Raw genomic sequence first — 19,061 nt, forward strand, 5'->3', positions numbered from 1 at the left:
AGAAGAATTTGTGCAACCAATGTACAAACTGTATTCTCCTTGTTCTTAGTAGCACTTTTTCTGCGAATTTTTATGATGAAAAATTTGCAGTGTGTGTACAATCTTAGAATAGCTAGTGGTTTCTAAAGTTGTCTTCCATAGAGGATTGAAAACATAAAAAGAGGATTAATGTTTTTGTAAATGTCTCTAGTTACTCCCAACAACTTGAGGTGGGAAAGTAGGCTCCAGGGATTCAGTAGTGAGCAAGTTAGTTTATCATTTAAATTTGATAGGGGAAAGTTGTATGGTTTACAAAATATTTTAATGATTTCACCTCGTAATATTCTCTGTATGATTTGGTCACAGAGATGTGGGACACAAGAATATTTTCTTACAAGAAAAGCTGCATAGCTCTTTTCAACTTACTTGTGGGAGCTTTGATTTCTTGTGGTCATGTTACTCTGGGAGCGTATTTTAAGAAAATCTAAAAAAAGTGTAGCCCAATAGATTTCTTCACAGCCTTTAGAGGAGACTGGTTCAAAATCTCTTACTAGGCTGTCATGATAGACCAAGAAACCCTCAGGTCTGAACCCATCATTATGTAAATAGGTAACCTCTTGATAGAGTTGTCTTTTTAGACTGGAATTTCCTCATTAATCAACTTAGATGTGAGAGTGGCTTCTTAGATAGTGCTATGATGAAAGGAAAAAATGTTGGTTTTTCTTTCCTTTTAATTGTGCCTTTAGCTTTAGAAATAAAATCATGAAATTGTGAAAATGTGGAAGCGGTCAAGTTCTCCACAAGGACACCTATACCTCATGTTTACGTGTTGATGTGTTCTGTACTAGGCCAGGTGCTGCATATAAATCTGTTTACCCGCAGAAATGAAACCCAAGCAAACAACAACTAATCTTTGTTTCAGCCACTCCCAAGGATTCCAACAGTCTCAAAGCAAGACCAAGATCCAGGTAGTGTTCCTTTAATTTCTGCTTCAGTGCCCTTTTTTGCCCTGTCCTTGACTAGAGATAAAACCTCCCAACCCAAAGCCCAATCCCCATCTCCTTTTCTTTTAGATTTAAAGCTTAGAGTGTAGGTGAGTTCACTGGTCATGAGAGGCCTGACTGGAGCATGCAGTGCTGCTGGGGAGACTCTTAGTTTCTGTGTTTGTTAGTGCTGGAAGATGGTGGCTGCTGCTCTCTGCTCCCCTGACATGAAGAAGTGGCTTGTGTGATATGTCCCAGTTGTTGCAGGGGCATATCACACAGTATGCCCCTGCATATGAATAGGGGGAAGTAGCTTCAGAAAGAAGGAAGTAAGGTTAAAAGGTAACTGTGCACTCTGCTTTGGTGGCCCAGGGTTTCGCTGGTTCAGATCCCAGGTGCAGACATGGCACCGCTCGTCAGGCCATGCTGAGGTGGCATACCATATAGCACAGCCAGAGGCACTCATAACTAGAATATACAACTATGTACTGGGGGGGCTTTGGGGAGAAGAAGAAGAAGAAGAAAAAGACTGACAACAGATGTTAGCTCAGGTGCCAATCTTTAAAAAAAAAAAAAGGTAACTAACACTGAAATTTACTCTCATGACAAAGTGAACACCAACAGATAAGAAGCCTAGGGGATAAACTCTAGAGTAGGGAACAAAAATACGGTGATTTCAGTGAGGCTTGAAGCTTCAGGTAAGCAGCACTTAGGATCTTTTTCATCCTATCTTAGAGCCTCTTCTCAGCTTCATAGTTTTTAAATGGTAGAGGCTAGTAAAAGAGGGAGAGCCAGTAAGATAGAGCTGTGGTTGACATCAGACACCAGAAGGGAGGAGCAAGGAGAAATACAGAAACACTAACAGAGCATGAAAGAGGGGAAATGGTGTTGGGACCGCTCTTCACCAGCAGACTGCACTGTTAGATAGGACACTACGTGTGTGTGTTTCAAGTCTTGCTTTGGCTCTTAGTGACTTTTTTTCCTCCTTTGGCTACTAGACACATTCCTGAAAAAGTGAATTTAAATCTGATCATATTTTATATGATTGAAATACTGACATTTAAGGAAATCTTGTCTTCTTGTAAATCCGAGTTACTCCTTAGTTTATCTATGTCTAGATTTTTTATAGAAGATACAGATAATCTGTATTCATATATTTTTTAAACAATAGATCCGATAATTCATTTTGGGAGGAAAAAAAGGTATGCTCACTGTTTCTATCTATGGTTACCACATTTACTCATCTTTTTTTGAAAGGATGAATGGATCTTTTACAAATTAGTCCGTGCTGGCTTTAGGATGTAGGAATAGTAGCATTTATCTGTCCTTTTGTAGGGAAAACTTTGAGTTGCAGAAATCTGCTTATGTGTATTATGTTAACCATGAGTTGAACCTCACAGTTTTCACTTCTGCTGACTTCCTGTCTCTCTCAAAGTGAGTGAAATTATAAAGTCTCATAGTCACATACTCTATTATTAATATCTCTGGCTAAATTTTGTATATTCTTTTAGGGATTTGTCTCCTGTTCTAATTTGGATGCTTTTATTTTCAGTACTGCCAACTGGGTCTTTACTGAGACCAAGAGAATCAAATTATTTTTATCCTCCTGTTTAGAATAACAAGGCTTTGTAGAGATTGTAAAACAAAGAGGGAAAGATCACCATTCTAACACTACTGCATTCATCATTTTGTTGATTCCCTACACATTTATATTTTAATTGGTTGCAGTCATAGTTTTACAATATCACTTATTTGATATTCATGAACTTTCCATGTGAAAATATAAATACACAAGTTATATATGGAAATGAAATGAGATTTGTGGTATTGGCATAGTGTACTTAACATGTATGTGTGTGTGTGTGTGTATATATATATATATACGCACACACACATTATTGTTTTATTGTTTCTTTGAGTGAAAAATGTCACTGAAGCTATATCTGGCATAGAAAGTTCTTTTAATTTCTAGCTAGGGTCCCTTTTTTTCTTTTGGTGAGGAAGATTGGCCTGAGCTAACATCTGTTTCCAGTCTTCCTCTTTTTGCTTGAGGAAGCTTGTTGCTGAGCTAACATCTATGCCTATCTTCCTCCACTTTGTATGTGGGATGCCACCAAAGCGTGGCTTCATGAGCGGTGTGTAGGTCTGCACCTGGGATCCGAACCTGCATGTCCTGGGCTGCCAAAGCAGGGTGCGTGAACTTAACCACTATGCCACTGGGCTGGCCCCTCTAATTTCCTTTTTTGATCAAGAGTTCCCATTTGAAAACTTTGTTATCCTTTCATATCAGTTCCCTTTACTCTGTTGAAAGTATTAGAACATTCTTCCTGCTAGTTCCTGCATGCCTTTGCCTTGTTTGTCTTGCCAGTTATATTACAGGGACCACCCCAGAGCACGTCACATGCCATTATGGTGGCTTTATTAAAGATTGCAACCCTGCATGACAACCAAAATTCTCGACTATCACAGAGAAACCTGGAGGAACTTATTCGGGAAATAAAAACTCACTATGTCAAAACCACCTTTACCAAGAACTGAAGTTGCTTAATAATAATTGATAGATTCTAATTTCCTAAGTGCCACTCTAGTAGCTAAATATTAAGAAGAGTTTTCTGAGGTTAATTTTTCTCTAGGACACATCTCTGACTCAAGGTCATTTTCTTCTTTGATGTGAAGTTAGCCAAGAAGCTGAATAGAACAGATGTGCACATCCACTTCTTAGAAGATCAATCTGGAACTCATCCACAGACCTATTTCTAAGCAATAGACTAGTGTACTGAGTTGAATTAATTTAGAAACTAAGCAGGTCTTTAATAAATAGTCTAGGTGCTACTACCAAAAGATTTCTTCCCTGGCTCATAAGCAGTATCAGAACATTTTTAAAATGGAATTTAGAAAGAGAGACTGGAGTTTGAATCAAACCTATGTAACTTTCTAGCTGTGTGACCTTTGGCTAGTTATTTAGTTCTTTTTTCTTTAAAAGTCATTATTGGAGTTACAGTCTCAGAAGTTGCCTAGTTAGCTACGGCCTTTTTAGAGATTGAGGGAGAAGGCTAAGAAGAGGCTTTTGCTTTGAAAATTCCCCCAAACCCATATTTCTTGTGGTAAGACAACCTAGAACCCTTGATCTGACTGATGTGTGTTTTCATTTCCTGAATTTCATTTGTGGCGTATTCCCTTGAACATTTGATTCTTACTCTCAGCTTGTCTGTCCCAGTTCTATATGTGCCTCTCATCGCATTTGCATGTAAACAGGAGAAAAGTTCTGCAATCAGTTAATACCTTGAAGCCCTTCTATTAAAAAATATGGAAGTACCTTAAGTGGGAGGGTTTACGTGTTATTAACAATTTCAATAGAAATTGATTTGAATTTACAGAAAGCTTTTCCTTTTAGGTAAATTCAGGTCTAAGGTATAATAAGAGCAAAGAGGTTAAAAAAGATTCTGATTCACGGTTGGGATTTGGGCAATTATTGCAGATAGTAGCATCCAAGGGACAGTAGAATTCATGGTTGCTTTGGGATCTCATCAGTCCTTTGCAGTCACTTTGACTTTTGGGGGTATTTTCCATTTCAGCCCAACTTCTGAGAGTAAAGCTTTGCTGTCTCCCTTCTGACCCTTCCTTATTTTGCTGCAGATCTTACTCTAGCACCTCCATAGAAGAGGCCATGAAAAGGGGTGAGGACCCTCCCACCCCACCACCGCGGCCACAGAAAACCCATTCCAGAGCCTCCTCCTTGGATCTGAATAAAGTCTTCCAGCCCAGTGTGCCAGGTGAAGTGCCCCTCTGCACCCCAGCCTTTCCCTTTCCTGTTGGAGTCAGTGGATGGGTGTCTGCCGCAGAGGCCTTTGCGCGTCCAGAAAACGGGCAGACCTGGCTCTTGCCCATCCCAGGAAGGTCTTCAGATTGCTATGATATTCTTGGGAGGGAAAGCGGTTCAAGGTAGATAGATATCACATGTGTCTGGAGCCTTGCCCACACTTGCTGTGGGTCAAGAATTAATGAAATTCTGTACCAAGAGGATAAAAATGCTTCAACCCCAGACAACCACTGAGTGCGTGGCTGGGGTCTTGTTCTTGCATCATGGTAATTTGTATACAAGATTGCTGTCTGTCATTTCCTCAGACTCTTATGCTGTTCTTGTGCAAAAGATCTTGGTGATCAGTGCCTGGCCAGAGTCTTCTGCATTTTATCCTTGTGGTGAAGATCCTGTGTCCTGTAACGTTTAGTACTTTCTAAAGTTGACTGTTGGTTAGGTGATTGGTGGAGGGGTCTAGGGCAAGGATTTATTCAGGTGGGTTACTCTGGGTCTTCTGGGGCTGGGACATTCTTGAGCCAGCTGCTGTCCAGCTGGGCTGGAGGTCAGGGAGGTCAGAGGTCCTGTCTGCTCCCCTGGCTGCCTGTGAAGTGGGAGACATCCTTCCAGGGAGCCTACAGAACAGCGGATGAGAACCATGCCTTTACTTTAGTGAAGGTGGTAGGATACAGCGCTGTCCCAAGTGTTATTTTGGGAGCAGCAAGGGCCTTTCTACTGACTAATGCAGGCAAGCTATAAATACAGTGATTTCCTGGAACTTCTTCTATATCTATGTGCATTTTAAATCAAGCCAGCCTCAGATGCTAGTGATTTGCAGATTATTATCTTTTCTACTAAAGCAAGAAAAGACTCTCCTTGGCTCACACATTAGCATGACCTCTGTGTCCCGGCAGAGCTCAGCATGTTTTATTTGTTCTAATAAAGTACTCTCCTCACAGTAAAGTTATAGATTGTTTTTTAATATACTAGAATCTGGAACTCTCTATGAAATTTGATTCTCTGCCATGAGTTCATCAGATAAAAATTTGCCTTGAATTTTCTCCCATACTTTGATCCAACTTCTGGCATAATTTCATAGTAACTGGTATTTGGGGTGGGAGTAGCCACAGATGATGATGCTATAAAAATTTCACATGGCTGGCGGATTATGACCTAGAAGATTTTTCTATGGATGCAGGAAGATTAAAACAATCTGGGAAGCTATCTCAATACATTTTCCTTTCAAGGAGAGATGGTGGAAATGTACGAGCATCTCTCAGGCTGTGTAACCCTGAAAGGTGTGCCAGCTGTGTTGGAGAATGGATGTGCTGTGGCTTTTACAACATTGCATCATATAGTGGAAGAGACAAGACTGGAGTTGGTCTCCAGCTCAGCTGCTTATTAACTGTTTGATTTTCAGCAAGTGGCTTAATCTTTCTGTATCTCAAATTCCTAATCTGTAGAATAGGGCCAATACTGCATGGAATTGTAGGGTTTTGGTGAGATAATAAACGTAATCCAAATAGCACCATGTCTGGCCCATAGGCACTCATTCCCACAGAAGACCAATGAGGAAAGGGAGTCTGAGGATAAAGCCCCCTGACCCCCTTGACCTCCAGTGGCACAGCTCTGTGATTCGTTCCCCACAGGTCCTTAGAGGGCTTGCAGAGGGCTGAGCCCCAGGTGTCTGCTGTATACCTCATTCATTAACACAACTTTTCTCTTGGCTTTCTTCCCTCCTGCCCTGTCTCACTTTCCCCACACCCAAATAAAATACCTGTTCTCAAGTCCCTGGGAACTGCTTTCGGGAGAAAGCTTAGGGGCTTTCTTTCAGGAGAAACCTGAATTAAGACAGCTTCTTTTTACATCTCCAGTGTTGATATGACTCCAAGAGGAAAAGTATTTTGGTTTGATAAATGCCAAAGAATAGCTAGGCGGTTGACATCTGTATTCATAGCCTAATTCCATTATCTTTTCAGTACAGGTTTACACAAATGAAATTTTAATGAGCAGCTTAAATTGATCACATGAATAACAGAGCATTTCTGCAGTATAAAAAGCAGGTGGTACCATTGCGTCTACTTAATTTGTTTCCATGTTGGTTAATTCTCACAGGAAAGTACAAGAGTCTAAGTTATGCAGAATTTGAGTGTATTGCATATTGCAAGAAATTGCTTATTAAAATTCTGACAAACTAGGAAAGCACGAAGTGGAGTATAAACCTGTGCACCCAGTGAGAACCATGTTGTCTGTGTAGTAACCCCTCTGCTGCATTTGTCTTTATGTGTTGCTTTAGGTAAACTGGGTCACACTATAGTTTCTGTCCTGTATCCTGAGCTTCCCAATTACTCGTCTTTCTAGTTCATAATAGAGAGCTGCATCATTTCTTTTAATGCCTGTGTGATACGGACGTACCATAATCAATTGTGCATTGACAGAAATTCTTCTCTCACCCTCTCTCCCTCTCCTTGTCTCTTCCCCTCACTTCCCTCTCATACTCATACACTACTCCCCTCATGCGTGCTCTCCTTGCTCCTTTCTCATGGGTGTCCTCGTGAGCCTCTTTCTTTCCCTATTGTGTCTTCCTTGCATCCCTCTGTGCTCCTTCCTGCTCCGTATCTTTTCTCCCCCTCCTTCTCCTCCCCTTCCCTCTCTGCTTCTCTCTCTTCCCTCGCTCCTTTCCTCCTTCACAGGCATCAGCCTCCCTTTCCCAGGCTTCCCTGTCAACCTCACTTTGCCCTCATGTCGTATACAAGGCAGAGGTTATTAATGATTTCGTATCCATATCTTTGTTACCTCGTCTACTTATTTTCTTGGGTGGAATCTTGCAAGTTGGAATTGCTGAGTCAAAGATCATAGATGTTTGATGTGTAGATGTATTTTGCCAAACTGCTGTAGAAAACTTATACTGATCAACTTACCCCACTGCTAACATTGTTTGAGAGTGTTTCCTCTCACCCTTGCCAACACAATGGCCATCTTTTTTTTTTATAAGGTCACATTGGTTTATATAATGCAAAGAAGCATTATATAAATTTCAGGCATACATCATTATATTTCAACTTCTGTGTAGACTGCATCGTGTTTACCACCAAAAGTCTAGTTTCCATCCTTCACCCTACACATGTCCCCCTTTACCCCTTTCACCCACCCCCCACACCAGTCTATTCTCAGTATCTGTGTGTTTATCTTTCACATGAGTGAAGTCATACTGTATTTGTCTTTCTCCATCTGACTTATTTTGCTTAGCATAGTACCCTCCAGGTCCATCTATGTTGTTGCAAATAGCAAGATTTCATCTTTTTTATGGCTGAGTAGTATTCTATTGTGTTATATATTTATATATATATATATATATATACACACACACACCAAATCTTCTTTCTTCATTCATCTGTTGATGGGCACTGATGTTGTTTCTAAGCCTATTGTGAATATTCTATTGGCTATTGTGAATAATGCTGCAATGAATATTCATCTTTTTGATTGTTACCAATCTGGTAGGCACATGTTTGCATTTCCTTGATTCCTAGTGAGACTAAACATCTTTTCATATCATTCTTGGTCATTAATATTTCTTTTGTGAATTGTCTACTCAGAAGGCTCACTCAGCTTCTGTTGCTACATCTCTTTGCCTAGCCACAGAGACCATTTGTCTCCTCTTGACTTCTCCTACGAGGTTCTGGACCTGACGTATTTCAAGCACTTTGTAATGTGAGGGTGGCAGTGGGAAAGTTAACCTAACTTGCTGCTTCACTGGATTTTTGTCCTTCCAGCCCCCAGTACTCCGTCTTTCTGCCAACTTTATCACTTAAGATAGACTCTACCTGGGCCACCCTGTTTATAACAACAGAAGAATAAAGAAAGCTAAAGAAAAGAGGGGAAGATAATATGTGATGGAACAAGATGTGAACTTGAGTTGAAAGCGAAAGATAAAATGAAGCCAATGTTTTTAAAAAAAAAATGAGAATCACAAGATTGTGAAAAACAGAGTGAATGAGGCTAAGTTGCTGAGTCAGAGTAGCCTAAAGTGGAGTGATAGTGTGGAGAAGAAATAGGATGTAGAGAAGGTGCAAAGAAACAAGAATGAAAGAGAGGAACGAAGAAAAAGATGAGATGGTTGTTACATAGGAATGGTGATGTTTATACAAAGAGAGAAGAAGCATGTAGGATAAGACTGTAGAGACCAAGGGGAGGAGAGCCCACAGACTTGGTGTAGGATTCAGATAGGATTTAAGGGAATAGCTTAGAAGTGGGTGGCATGAATGCCCTCAAATTTATGAAGATAGGTAACATGATATGGGGAACAATTACAAAGGGCTGATTTAGAATGTAAATCTATAAAAATGAACAATGCCAACTTTGGCAGTATGGGACAATTGGCTTTAACTTTGATATCTGTGAAGAGAGTGTGAACATGTGATTTATAGGAGCCTGGACTTTCCCAGGGCTCTAGATAGGTAGGTGCTGGTCTTACACCTAAAGCGTGTGTTTTCATGGTGAAAAGTTGATATAAAATAATCGCTGTGTGTGAAAGGGAGATCACCTTTGTAATAGCTGATCCAGGTTATGGAACCATCCTCTCATAGTTCCACACAGCTGCCGCGTCTGAGAGAAAACAACAGTGTGCAAGGAAGTCGAAGTCAGTGATGATGCAAGCATCCAAATCTAAAGACAATGAAACCCAGACTTGCTCAGTGATTTAGATTTTAGAGCTCTGCACTTACAGCCCTAAAACATATTTTTTTTCTCCCCAGTAATTTTATTGAGATCATAATGGTTTATAACAATGTATAATTTCAGGTGTACATTATTTTTTATCAGTTTCTGCATAGACTTCATCGTGCTCATCACCAGTAGTACGAAACATATTTTATTACTGAAATTCCTGTAAGAAAAATCACACTGAAGGCAATACTTTTTAGACCCTAACCTCCTTTTCCTCATTGAAACAGTTGTTTTCATTAGGTAATTTATTTTCATGGAAGGGATTTCTTCTGTTCCACTCTATGGGGTGGGAACTCCCCTCCTTCCACTCTCAACACTGAGCGCCCTTTCCAAGGCCGTGCCTAAGGTTTGTGGCCTGAGGTTTCCATAGTGACCGTCAACTGCCTCAGTGCTGCCTCTGCTGCATCAGCCCTGTTCTGTCATTGACCATCCACCTGGCAGAAGAGGTAGAAATTGTGTACAGGAGATATAGCCAGGCATTTAAAGCTTCAGACCGGGAACCTTCATCACTTCCACTCAAATCTAACTGAGGAAGCCCAGTCTCATGGATATAGCTAACTGCCAGGCAGCTGGGAAATGTCATCCTGGGCAAGGAAGCCATTTCCCAGTGATACCTCAGTAAAAGAGGACAGTGGATATTGGTGGACAGCTTTTTCTACCACATCCTGTATAGCCAAATAAATAGAGATCCACCTGTTAAAACCATTGTGATGGCTGAACAAAACCCATCCATAGATAGTGTCTTCCCCTGGGTAGCTAATGTCCTATCTCTCCATTAGGCATATTGATAATAAAAATTCATTCCTTGGTTAAGAAATTATGGTACATCCATATCATGGAATTTTACGAAGCTGTTAAAAAGAGTAAGGTATGTGTACTAAGTGGAGAGTTGTCTGAGGTAAATTAAGTGAAAAAAGGCATGGTGTAGAGTATGTATATTCTTAAATTTATAGACAGTTTCTAGAAGGATACTTAAGAAGCTGGTAACAGTGGTTGCCTCTGGGGAAGAGAATAGGATGACTGGGGACAGGACTGAAACTTACTTTTCACTGAATAACCATTTGTATCTTTTTAATTTTGCCTTATGTACAGATATTGCCTATTACAAAAAATTTACTTCTTTTTCTATAGTTGTAATGACCAGATAGTACCTGAGAGTACTAGAGATGTCCTCCTGGCTGAGTTTACCTATCTCAAACTAGCCTACCATTCTGTACCCAGGGTATCTTTATGACCAATCTGCTGCCATCTCCTAGGATGCAGCTGAAATGACGGAAGCATTCTAGAGCATTCTTTAAGTCCATGATATGTTCTTCAGATTCCTCTTCAGTGCCCCTCCAACACTGAGGGATAGTTTGGGAGGATTTCCCAAAGCCTCCATTGTGAGATTACAAATAGTTAAAGTGTTGTGATAAGGACTCTGTCTTAACTTGGAAGGGAGGTTGTGTTTATTGGGTGGTGAGCTTCGAAGACTCTCTCCTGGGTTTTCTACAAATGAATATTTCTTTCTGCAACTTGAGAAATAGATAAACCCCTTGGGAATAATGGATGTTCTCAAAACCAAACTTCCTTTCAAGTTCTTTAAAGGATGAATTTGGTAGTACAGACAGCTTTGACCTTACAGATTTCCTTTTTGTATCATTCCTGTGAGTGCTACTTGTTCCCTTTTTAAAATCTAGTAGGATTTAAAAATCTAGTAGGATTATGGGATTCCTGCCCCACCCCCAAACTTTTGGATCTGCAGTACACAGCCAGCCAAGGGTTCAGTTTGGCAGTCTGGACAGTTTTTTTTTTTAAATGAAAGCTTTATTGAGATACAATCCACATACTATAAAATTCACCATTTTAAAGTATACAATTCAGTGGCTTTTGGTATATTCATTGTGTTGTACAACCACCAGTTTTATCTGATTTCAGAACACTTTTATCACCCCAAAAAGAAGCCCCATACTCATTAGCAGTGATTCTCCATTCGCCTTTTTTCTCTCCCCAGCCATTGGCAACCACTAACGTACTTTGTTTTTCTGTGAATTTGCCTGTTCTGGACATTCCATTTTAATGGACTCATATAATATATGGTCTTTTTTAACTGGCTTCTTTCACTTAGCATAATGTTTGCACAGTTTACCCACATTGTAGCATGTGTCAGTACTTCATTCCTTTTATGGATGAGTAATATTACATTGTATGGATATGGCACGTTTTATTTATGATTTGATGGACATTTCAATTGTTTCTGCTTTTTGACTATTATGAATAATACTGCTCTGAGCATTCATATACAGGTGTTTGTGTAAACATGTTTTCCTTTCTTGAATGTGTACATAGGAGTGGAATTTCTGGGTCATATGGTAACTGTGTTGAACATTTTGAGGAACTACTGAACTGTTTTCCAAAGCAGCTGCACCAATTTACCATCTTACTAGCAATGTATGAGGATTGCAGTCTCTTCATATCCTTGAAACACTTGTTAGTGTCTATCCTTTTTATTTTAGCCATCCTAATAGTCATGTCATGGTTTTGACTTGCATTTTCTAATGACTAATGATGTTGAAGATCTTTTCATGTGCTTATTGGCCATATTTATGCCACCTTTGGAGAAATGTCTATTCAAAATCTTCGCCCATTTTTAAATTGGGTTATTTGTCTTTTTATTGTTGAGTTGTAAGGGTTCTTTATATATTCTGGATACAAGTCCCTTTTCAGATAGATGTTTTACAAATATTTTCTCTCATTTTGTGGGTTGTCCTTGCAACCTTTTTGATGGTATCCTTTGAAGTGCAAAAGTTTTTAATTTTGGTAAAGTCCAGTTTATCTATTTTTCTTTTGTCCCTTGTGCTTTTGGTGTCATATCTAAGAAACCATTGCCTAACTCAAGGTCACAAGCATTTACTCCTCTCCTAAGAGTTTTATATTTTTATCTCTTTCATTTAGATCTATGATCCATTTTGTGTTCAATTTTTGTATATGGTATGAAACAGGGGTCCAACTTAATTTCTTTGCATGTGGCTATCCAGTTGTCCTAGTGCCATTTGCTGAGAAAACTATTAATTCCCCGTTTAATTTTCCTGGCATCCTTGTTGAAAATCAATTCATCATAAACATAAAGGTTTATTTCTGGACCCTCAATTCTATTCCATTGATCTATATGTCTATCCTATGCCAGTACCATACTGTCTTGATTATTGCAGAATTATAATAAGTTTTGAAATCCAGAAGTCTGAGCCTGCCCACTTTATTATTATTTTGATTATTCTGGGTCCTTTGCATTTCCATCTGAAATTTAGGATCAGCTTGTCAATTTCTGTAGAAAAAACTTTTTAAAAGGCCAGCTGGGATTTTGGTAGGGATTGCATCGAATCTATAGATCAGTTGGTTAGTATTGCTATCTTAACGATATTTTTTTCTTCAACTTTATTGAGGTTAATTGACAAATAAAAATTGTATATACTTATGGTGTACAACATGATGTTTTCCATCTTAACAATTTTAAGCCTTCCAGTCCATGAACACAGGATATATTTCCATTTATTTGTCTTTAATTTCTTTCAGCAATGTTTTGTAATTTTTCAGCTTACAAGTTTTGCACTTCTTTACATGTACTTACATTCTTAAGTATTTTATTTATTTTGATGTTATTCTAAAGGGAATTATTTTCTTAATTTCATTTTTGCAGTCTTCATTTCTAGTCTATAGAAATATAATTGGGTTTCGTATGTTGATCTTATATCCTGTAACTTTATTGAACTTGTCTCTTTGTTGTCTGGACACATCGTATCATTAACTTAGATAATGAGGTAGGAAACATACTCATTATTGGTCTTCTGACTGCTTAACTAATCCTGCAGCTACCCACAAATCAAGGAGGAAGTCCCTTTCAGTGTTTGGAAAACATTGAAAGAATCATTACTGAATGCTTGCATCTAATTTTACTTTTTCTCTCATATGTGAAACCAATTGATGTAGTTCCATTTATCTAATAGTATATTCTTTAGCCATTAATATGCAGTGTTTACTCCATCCTAAGCAAAGTTTCTGTTTGCAAGAGTTGTTTCTGGGCTCTCTACTCCATTAACACCTAACACTAGATATAATAGTGATAATGGCTGATATGAATTCGAGGCTTACTTTGTACAGAGGACACATTTGCAGCACTTTACATGTGTTATCTCTTATCCTTACAATAACTCTAATGAGGTAGGTGCTGTTTTATTCCCATTTTAGAGATTCAGAAACTGAGGTACAGAAGTTAATTTGGCCAAGGTCATGGAACTAGTAGATGATAGAGCTGGGGCATAATCTCATGCAGTCCAGTGCTAGAGCCTACACTCTGCTGCCTCAAGAAGGGGCAAGTATTTCTCTTCTCTCTACCCTACTTGTCTCTTCCAACTTGTCTACTTGGCTAGATATTTAGTAGCTGTGTCTCTCTTCAGCTGCCTCTGCTGGAGGTTGAGTTCTTAAAACAGAGCAGAAGGCAGAATGCTGTTATTCCTGTTGGTCGCAGGCCTCATCTTTCCTCACCAGCCAGCTGAGAACTGGGATTCATCTCCAGACCTAGGCAATTGGCTGCTGCTACAGTTGTCACTGAAGGACCAGGGTATACCTTCTACCTTTCTGGACCTGAATCTTGCTTTCAGGCCTGATCTCGTTTGTGGTAGGGGTCTATCGTTAGAAGTTATAGTGACAAAGCATTAATGTTTCCCTTTGAGCTTCTCGGTAGTTGATAGATAAAAGGTGTTGGCTGCAGTATAGCGTCACTTTGTCATGAGATTTGAAGTCTAGAACTTCATTTAAACATAGAGAGGTATATTTGGGCTGTTAGGTTTGATGAACATTTTTGGAGGTAAAAATACAGTCTGGGTATTTTCAAGCTTGACTGTGTTGGTATTCAGCATGTTCATCTAGATACATGCCAGTCTCAGTCTTTGGAAGGTGGGGTTGCAGTATGCTGTCTGTCCTTGGCTTCCCTTTGCCTTTTCCTGTTTCTTTCTCTATTTATAGGGTTTTTTTATTTTCCAATAATTTATGTGAAAGTTGCTGTACTAGCACAGTGCTATGATTTGTGCTGGTAGAAGACAGAAGCCTGGAGAAGGTTTAGAAAGGCTTGCCAAGGTGAGGGTGCAGCCAGTCCTGCTATTGGGCAGGGTGCATTCTCTTTTATATGCACCCTCTGTTTTTACAGCTGTCGTTGGCTGGCTGAGTGCTTTAATGAGGGAGTGTGGGGAGGAACAGAACTGGAATCTCTGGAGGATGCAGTGGGAAGTGTTAGTACAACCTTTATTTTTAAAATGTTTATAAAACTCATTTGAGTAATAGACAAATACTTCCTTGTGTGTAAACTTCAAACATTATAAATCTGTCCCTTAACTTCATCCTCACCAAGCCCAGTGTTCTCCCCAGGGAATGTATCCCTCTGACATTTTCTAGTGCATTTATGAATGTATATGTGAAACATCAACTTCACGGTTTTTTGTCTTTAAAATAATTGGCATCACCTTGTGCATGTTTCCAAGGCTTTTTCATACTACATTATTTCTTGGAGAAATATCCATGTCAGAACTGATAATTTTTTCATTCTTTTATATATATTCTATACACTGGCTACTCTTAAAAACTGTGTGATGGAAAAATTTCAAATGTATGTAAAAGTAGAGAACCTTCATCCTCAGATTATTTTGAAGCAAATCCCAGATACTGTATAATTTCATACATAAATACTTTATATGTATCTCTAATGGATAAGGCCTTTTTAAAAAAACATAACCATTAAACCTTTATCGTATGTAACAAAATTAACAGTAATCTCTTAATATTGTCTAATATATCTAGCTAATGTTCAGATTTCCTGCATTGTCTTGAGTATATCTTTCTATAGTGACTTGTTCAAATCAGGATCCAAACAAGGGCTACGTGCACATTGTGTTTGTTTTGACATCTGTTAAATCTCTGAATGGATAGGGTCCTCCTTCAATCCCACCCCCCGCTTTGATATTCATTCATTCATAAGAAAATCATCCACCTTGCAGACATTTCCACATTCTCTATTTGACTGTTTGTCTTTTTTTCCATCTCCTTTATTTTATATAAACTGGTAGGTGGATCTAGGCTTGATTAGGATCAGATTTACTATTTTTGGCAAGAATATTTCCTAGCGATGCTGTGTACTGCCTACTGCATCACCTTAGGAGGTCCCTGATGTCTAATGCCTCAGTTTTCTTGAAGTTTTACTGATCAGTGAGTTCATATAGTATTAGCCTGAGTCATCTATTATGATGAAGATCCCCAACAGCCTTTCAAATAATGGTTTTATCAGGTATTGATCATCATTGCCTACATCCAGTGGTGTGTTGGTAAATGTTTAGCAACTGGCCATTTACCAATTTTTATGGTATGAACACTCCTGCCATGGCCAATTTTGCTGTTTCTGATGTGTCATTGAATGTGGGGTTGGAACAGATGTGCACAGTTGCCTCTCACAAGCTGGTGTGAGCATTTTCCAGCAAACCGCTGCTTAGATCTGCTGCTTCACTGGTAGTTGGAAACTGGTGATACTCTCTTTTATTTCTTTTACCTTTATTAATTTGGACCATGGTTTATTTAACCATTTTCCCATTGTTGGACGTTTTGCTTAGGACTGTTATGAAGCTTGTGACCTGAGGAGTGCCATAAAACAATATAATTCTCAATACATTACCAAATTCCTTATATGCATTCGAGTTTAGAGAATTATATGAAACCATTGAAATAGACTTCAGTAGTGGTGACCAGGAAAAGTATCTTATTCATTTAACCAATATTTACTGAGCACTTACTGTGTGCTTGGTACTGTGGAGAATTCCAAGAAGAATATGGATATGGCCCTACATTCTGCCAATCAGTATTACAGTTACAGATGAGAGGGGTGCTGAGTCTGGGTGGTTTCTAACAAGGGTGATCTGTGGGTATGTTGGTGGGGGGTGCACAGTCTGTTGAACTAACCTTTGAAGGATGGATATGATATTTGGAGTCAAATTCTGTTGATTCTTCTTTGATATCTGCCTTGGTTCACTTTGTATTACCAGTTGCCTGGGAAGCTAAACAGTAATCTCTAGTCTGGTTTGCTTGCTTCGTTCCTTCCTTCATAGAGCAACAGGATTACTTTTCTTAAGCACAGCTATGATGTCACCTTTCTACTCAAAACTCTTCACGACCTTCTATGTAAACACCAAATTCCTGTGTCTTGACAACTGGACCTGAAGCCATGAGAGTACATGAACTCAGTAAGGGACAGAGTAACATGGCCTGGCATGCCCATGTTATAGGAATAGCTGGAGACTGGTTAGAAGTTGGTCTGATTTTTTAAAAATTCATGATGGAAAAGAGAGAGTTTCAAGATAATAGAATCTTTTTCCAGATTGCCTGCCTGCCTGTCTTTTTTCTTCCTTCCTTCCTTTCTTCCTTCCTTCCTTCCTTCCTTCCTTCTAACATGCACACACACATGCACAGCTAGTGATTTTAACCAACCTAAGGAGTTTAATAGTAAAATGATTAGGAGAAATGCGTTTATGTAAATATGAGAAATGAAACTTGACTTTCACTAAGGTTAAATCTCATGTCTTTTTTGTCGCTCAACTCTGCATGTGTCTCCATCTGGGACCTAGTTAACCCTTACCACATATCCCATGGTGCAGGAAGAAGGAGTTATTGGTCAACACTGGCAAATAAATTCTAGGATCATAGAGTATCAATGCTGAAAGAGATCTTAAATGTCATCTCAGCTAACTCTCACATATTACGGGCAAGGAGACTGAGATCTGCAGAATATAATTGCTTTGTTCTCCATCAGAATCCTTTGAAGATGGGAAGTCTTTGTTCAGATCTTTGTTGCAGCCAATTTGGTGTCAGAAAAAGCAATCTATGTTAATTTAATTTGGGGGGCACACCATACTGTTTTTCTATAGGTAATAACACTGATATCTAAAGTTAAAAGACATATTAAACAATAAATATGCTTCCCTCTGTATACAAGAAACTAATATTGTTTGCCTGTGTTTTCTTCCATTTGATTTACAGTGTTGGGCAGGTTTCCCTGAGGTACTTCAGGGAGACAGGAAAGAAAGTTTTGCCTTCATAAATACTTGGAAATCTTAGGAATATAACTATTTCTTTTTTTAATGATCAAAAAACTGTTATTATCAGAAACTTCATATATTAAAAAGAAAAAGAATAGTATACTGAACACCTGGCTTCAACAGTTATCAACTGTGGCCCATCTTGTTTCATCTTTATTCTCCCTCCCATATGATTAATTATACTTTTTTCGCCAGTCTTAGCTTTTAAAAAAACTATTGAGGTATAATTTGTAGACCATCCAGTTCATTCATTTTAAGTGTACAACTCAATGGTTTCCAGTACATTTATCAAATTGTGCTGCTGCTACTATAATTCAGTTTTAGAACATTTTTCAGCACCCCAATAATATCCCTCATGCCTCTTTACAGTAATCCCCATGCCCAGCTCCAGGCAACCACTAATCTACTTTCTGTTTCTATCGATTTGCCTTTTCTAGACATTTCATATAAATAGAATCATACAATATGGGGTCTTTTGCATCATGTTTTTGAAGTTCATCCATGTTGTAGCGTGTATCAGTATTTTATTTCTTTTAACTGCCGAATAGTTTCCATTGTATGGCTATTCCACATTTTGTCTATCCATTCTTCAGTTTGATGGACATCTGAATTGTTTCTACTTTTTGCCTATTATGAATAATGCTGCCATGAGCATTTGCATGGAAGTCTTTGTGTGAACATATGTTTTCATCTTGGCAAGATAAGTAGGAGCAGAATTGCTGGGTGTATGGTAAATTTATGTTTAACTTTTTTTTTTCTTTGGATGAGGAAAATTTGCCCTGAGCTAACGTCTGTTGCCAATCTTCCTCTTTTTGCTTAAGGAAGGTTGTCACTGAGCTAACATCTGTGCCAATCTTCCTCTATTTTGTATGTGAGATGCCGCCACAGCATGGCTTGATGAGTGTAGGTCTGTGCCCAGGATCCGAACCTGTGAACCCTGCGCTCCCTAAGTGGAGCATGTGAACTTAACCACTATGCCACTGGGCTGGCCCCTGTTTAACTTTTTAAGAAACTACGAAACTGTTTTCTAGAGTGTGTACCATTTTACATTCCCACCAGTAATGTATGAGGGTTACTGTTTCATCACATCTTCACCAACACTTATTATTGTCTTTTTTTATTATAGCTATCCTAGTAGATGTGAAGTGGTATTTCATTGTGGCTTTGATTTGCATTTCCCTGATGACTAGTGATGTTGAGCATCTTTTCATCTGTTTTTTAGTGATTCCTCTATCTTCTTTGGTGAAACATCTACTCAAATTATTTGCCCGTTTTTTAATTGAGGGTTTGTCATACTGTTGAGTTGTATATTCTGAAGTTCTTTGTATATTCTGGATACAAGTCCTTTATCAGATAGGTGATTTGCAAATATTTTTTCCCAGTCTGTGACTTGCCTTTTCATTTTCTTAACAGGATCTTTTGAAGCACAAAAGTTTTGAATTTTTTTTCCTTTTTCTCCCCAAA

At 38.8% G+C, this 19,061-nt stretch overlaps 1 protein-coding gene across 32 annotated transcripts in view; it reads left to right on the forward strand.

Annotated features, from left to right (window-relative positions):
• The window catches only part of REPS2 (RALBP1 associated Eps domain containing 2), a 247,577-nt gene that overhangs the window by 160,316 nt on the left and 68,200 nt on the right, over window positions 1-19,061 (forward strand). For 21 of the 32 annotated variants that reach the window (XR_011535896.1, XR_011535895.1, XR_011535897.1 and 18 more), the window contains 2 exons: window positions 902-947; window positions 4,599-4,735. The exons of the other annotated variants lie outside the window; for them this stretch is intronic. Coding sequence is in view for 17 of the 21 variants with exons in the window: in XM_070604181.1 (XP_070460282.1) it covers window positions 902-947; window positions 4,599-4,735 (183 nt within the window). In the remaining 4 variants the exon portion in view is untranslated. The remainder of the gene's footprint in view (window positions 1-901; window positions 948-4,598; window positions 4,736-19,061) is intronic. 32 annotated transcript variants of the gene reach the window in all.

The sequence above is a fragment of the Equus przewalskii genome, chromosome X (assembly GCF_037783145.1).
Source record: "Equus przewalskii isolate Varuska chromosome X, EquPr2, whole genome shotgun sequence".
Taxonomy (NCBI): Eukaryota; Metazoa; Chordata; class Mammalia; order Perissodactyla; family Equidae; genus Equus; species Equus przewalskii.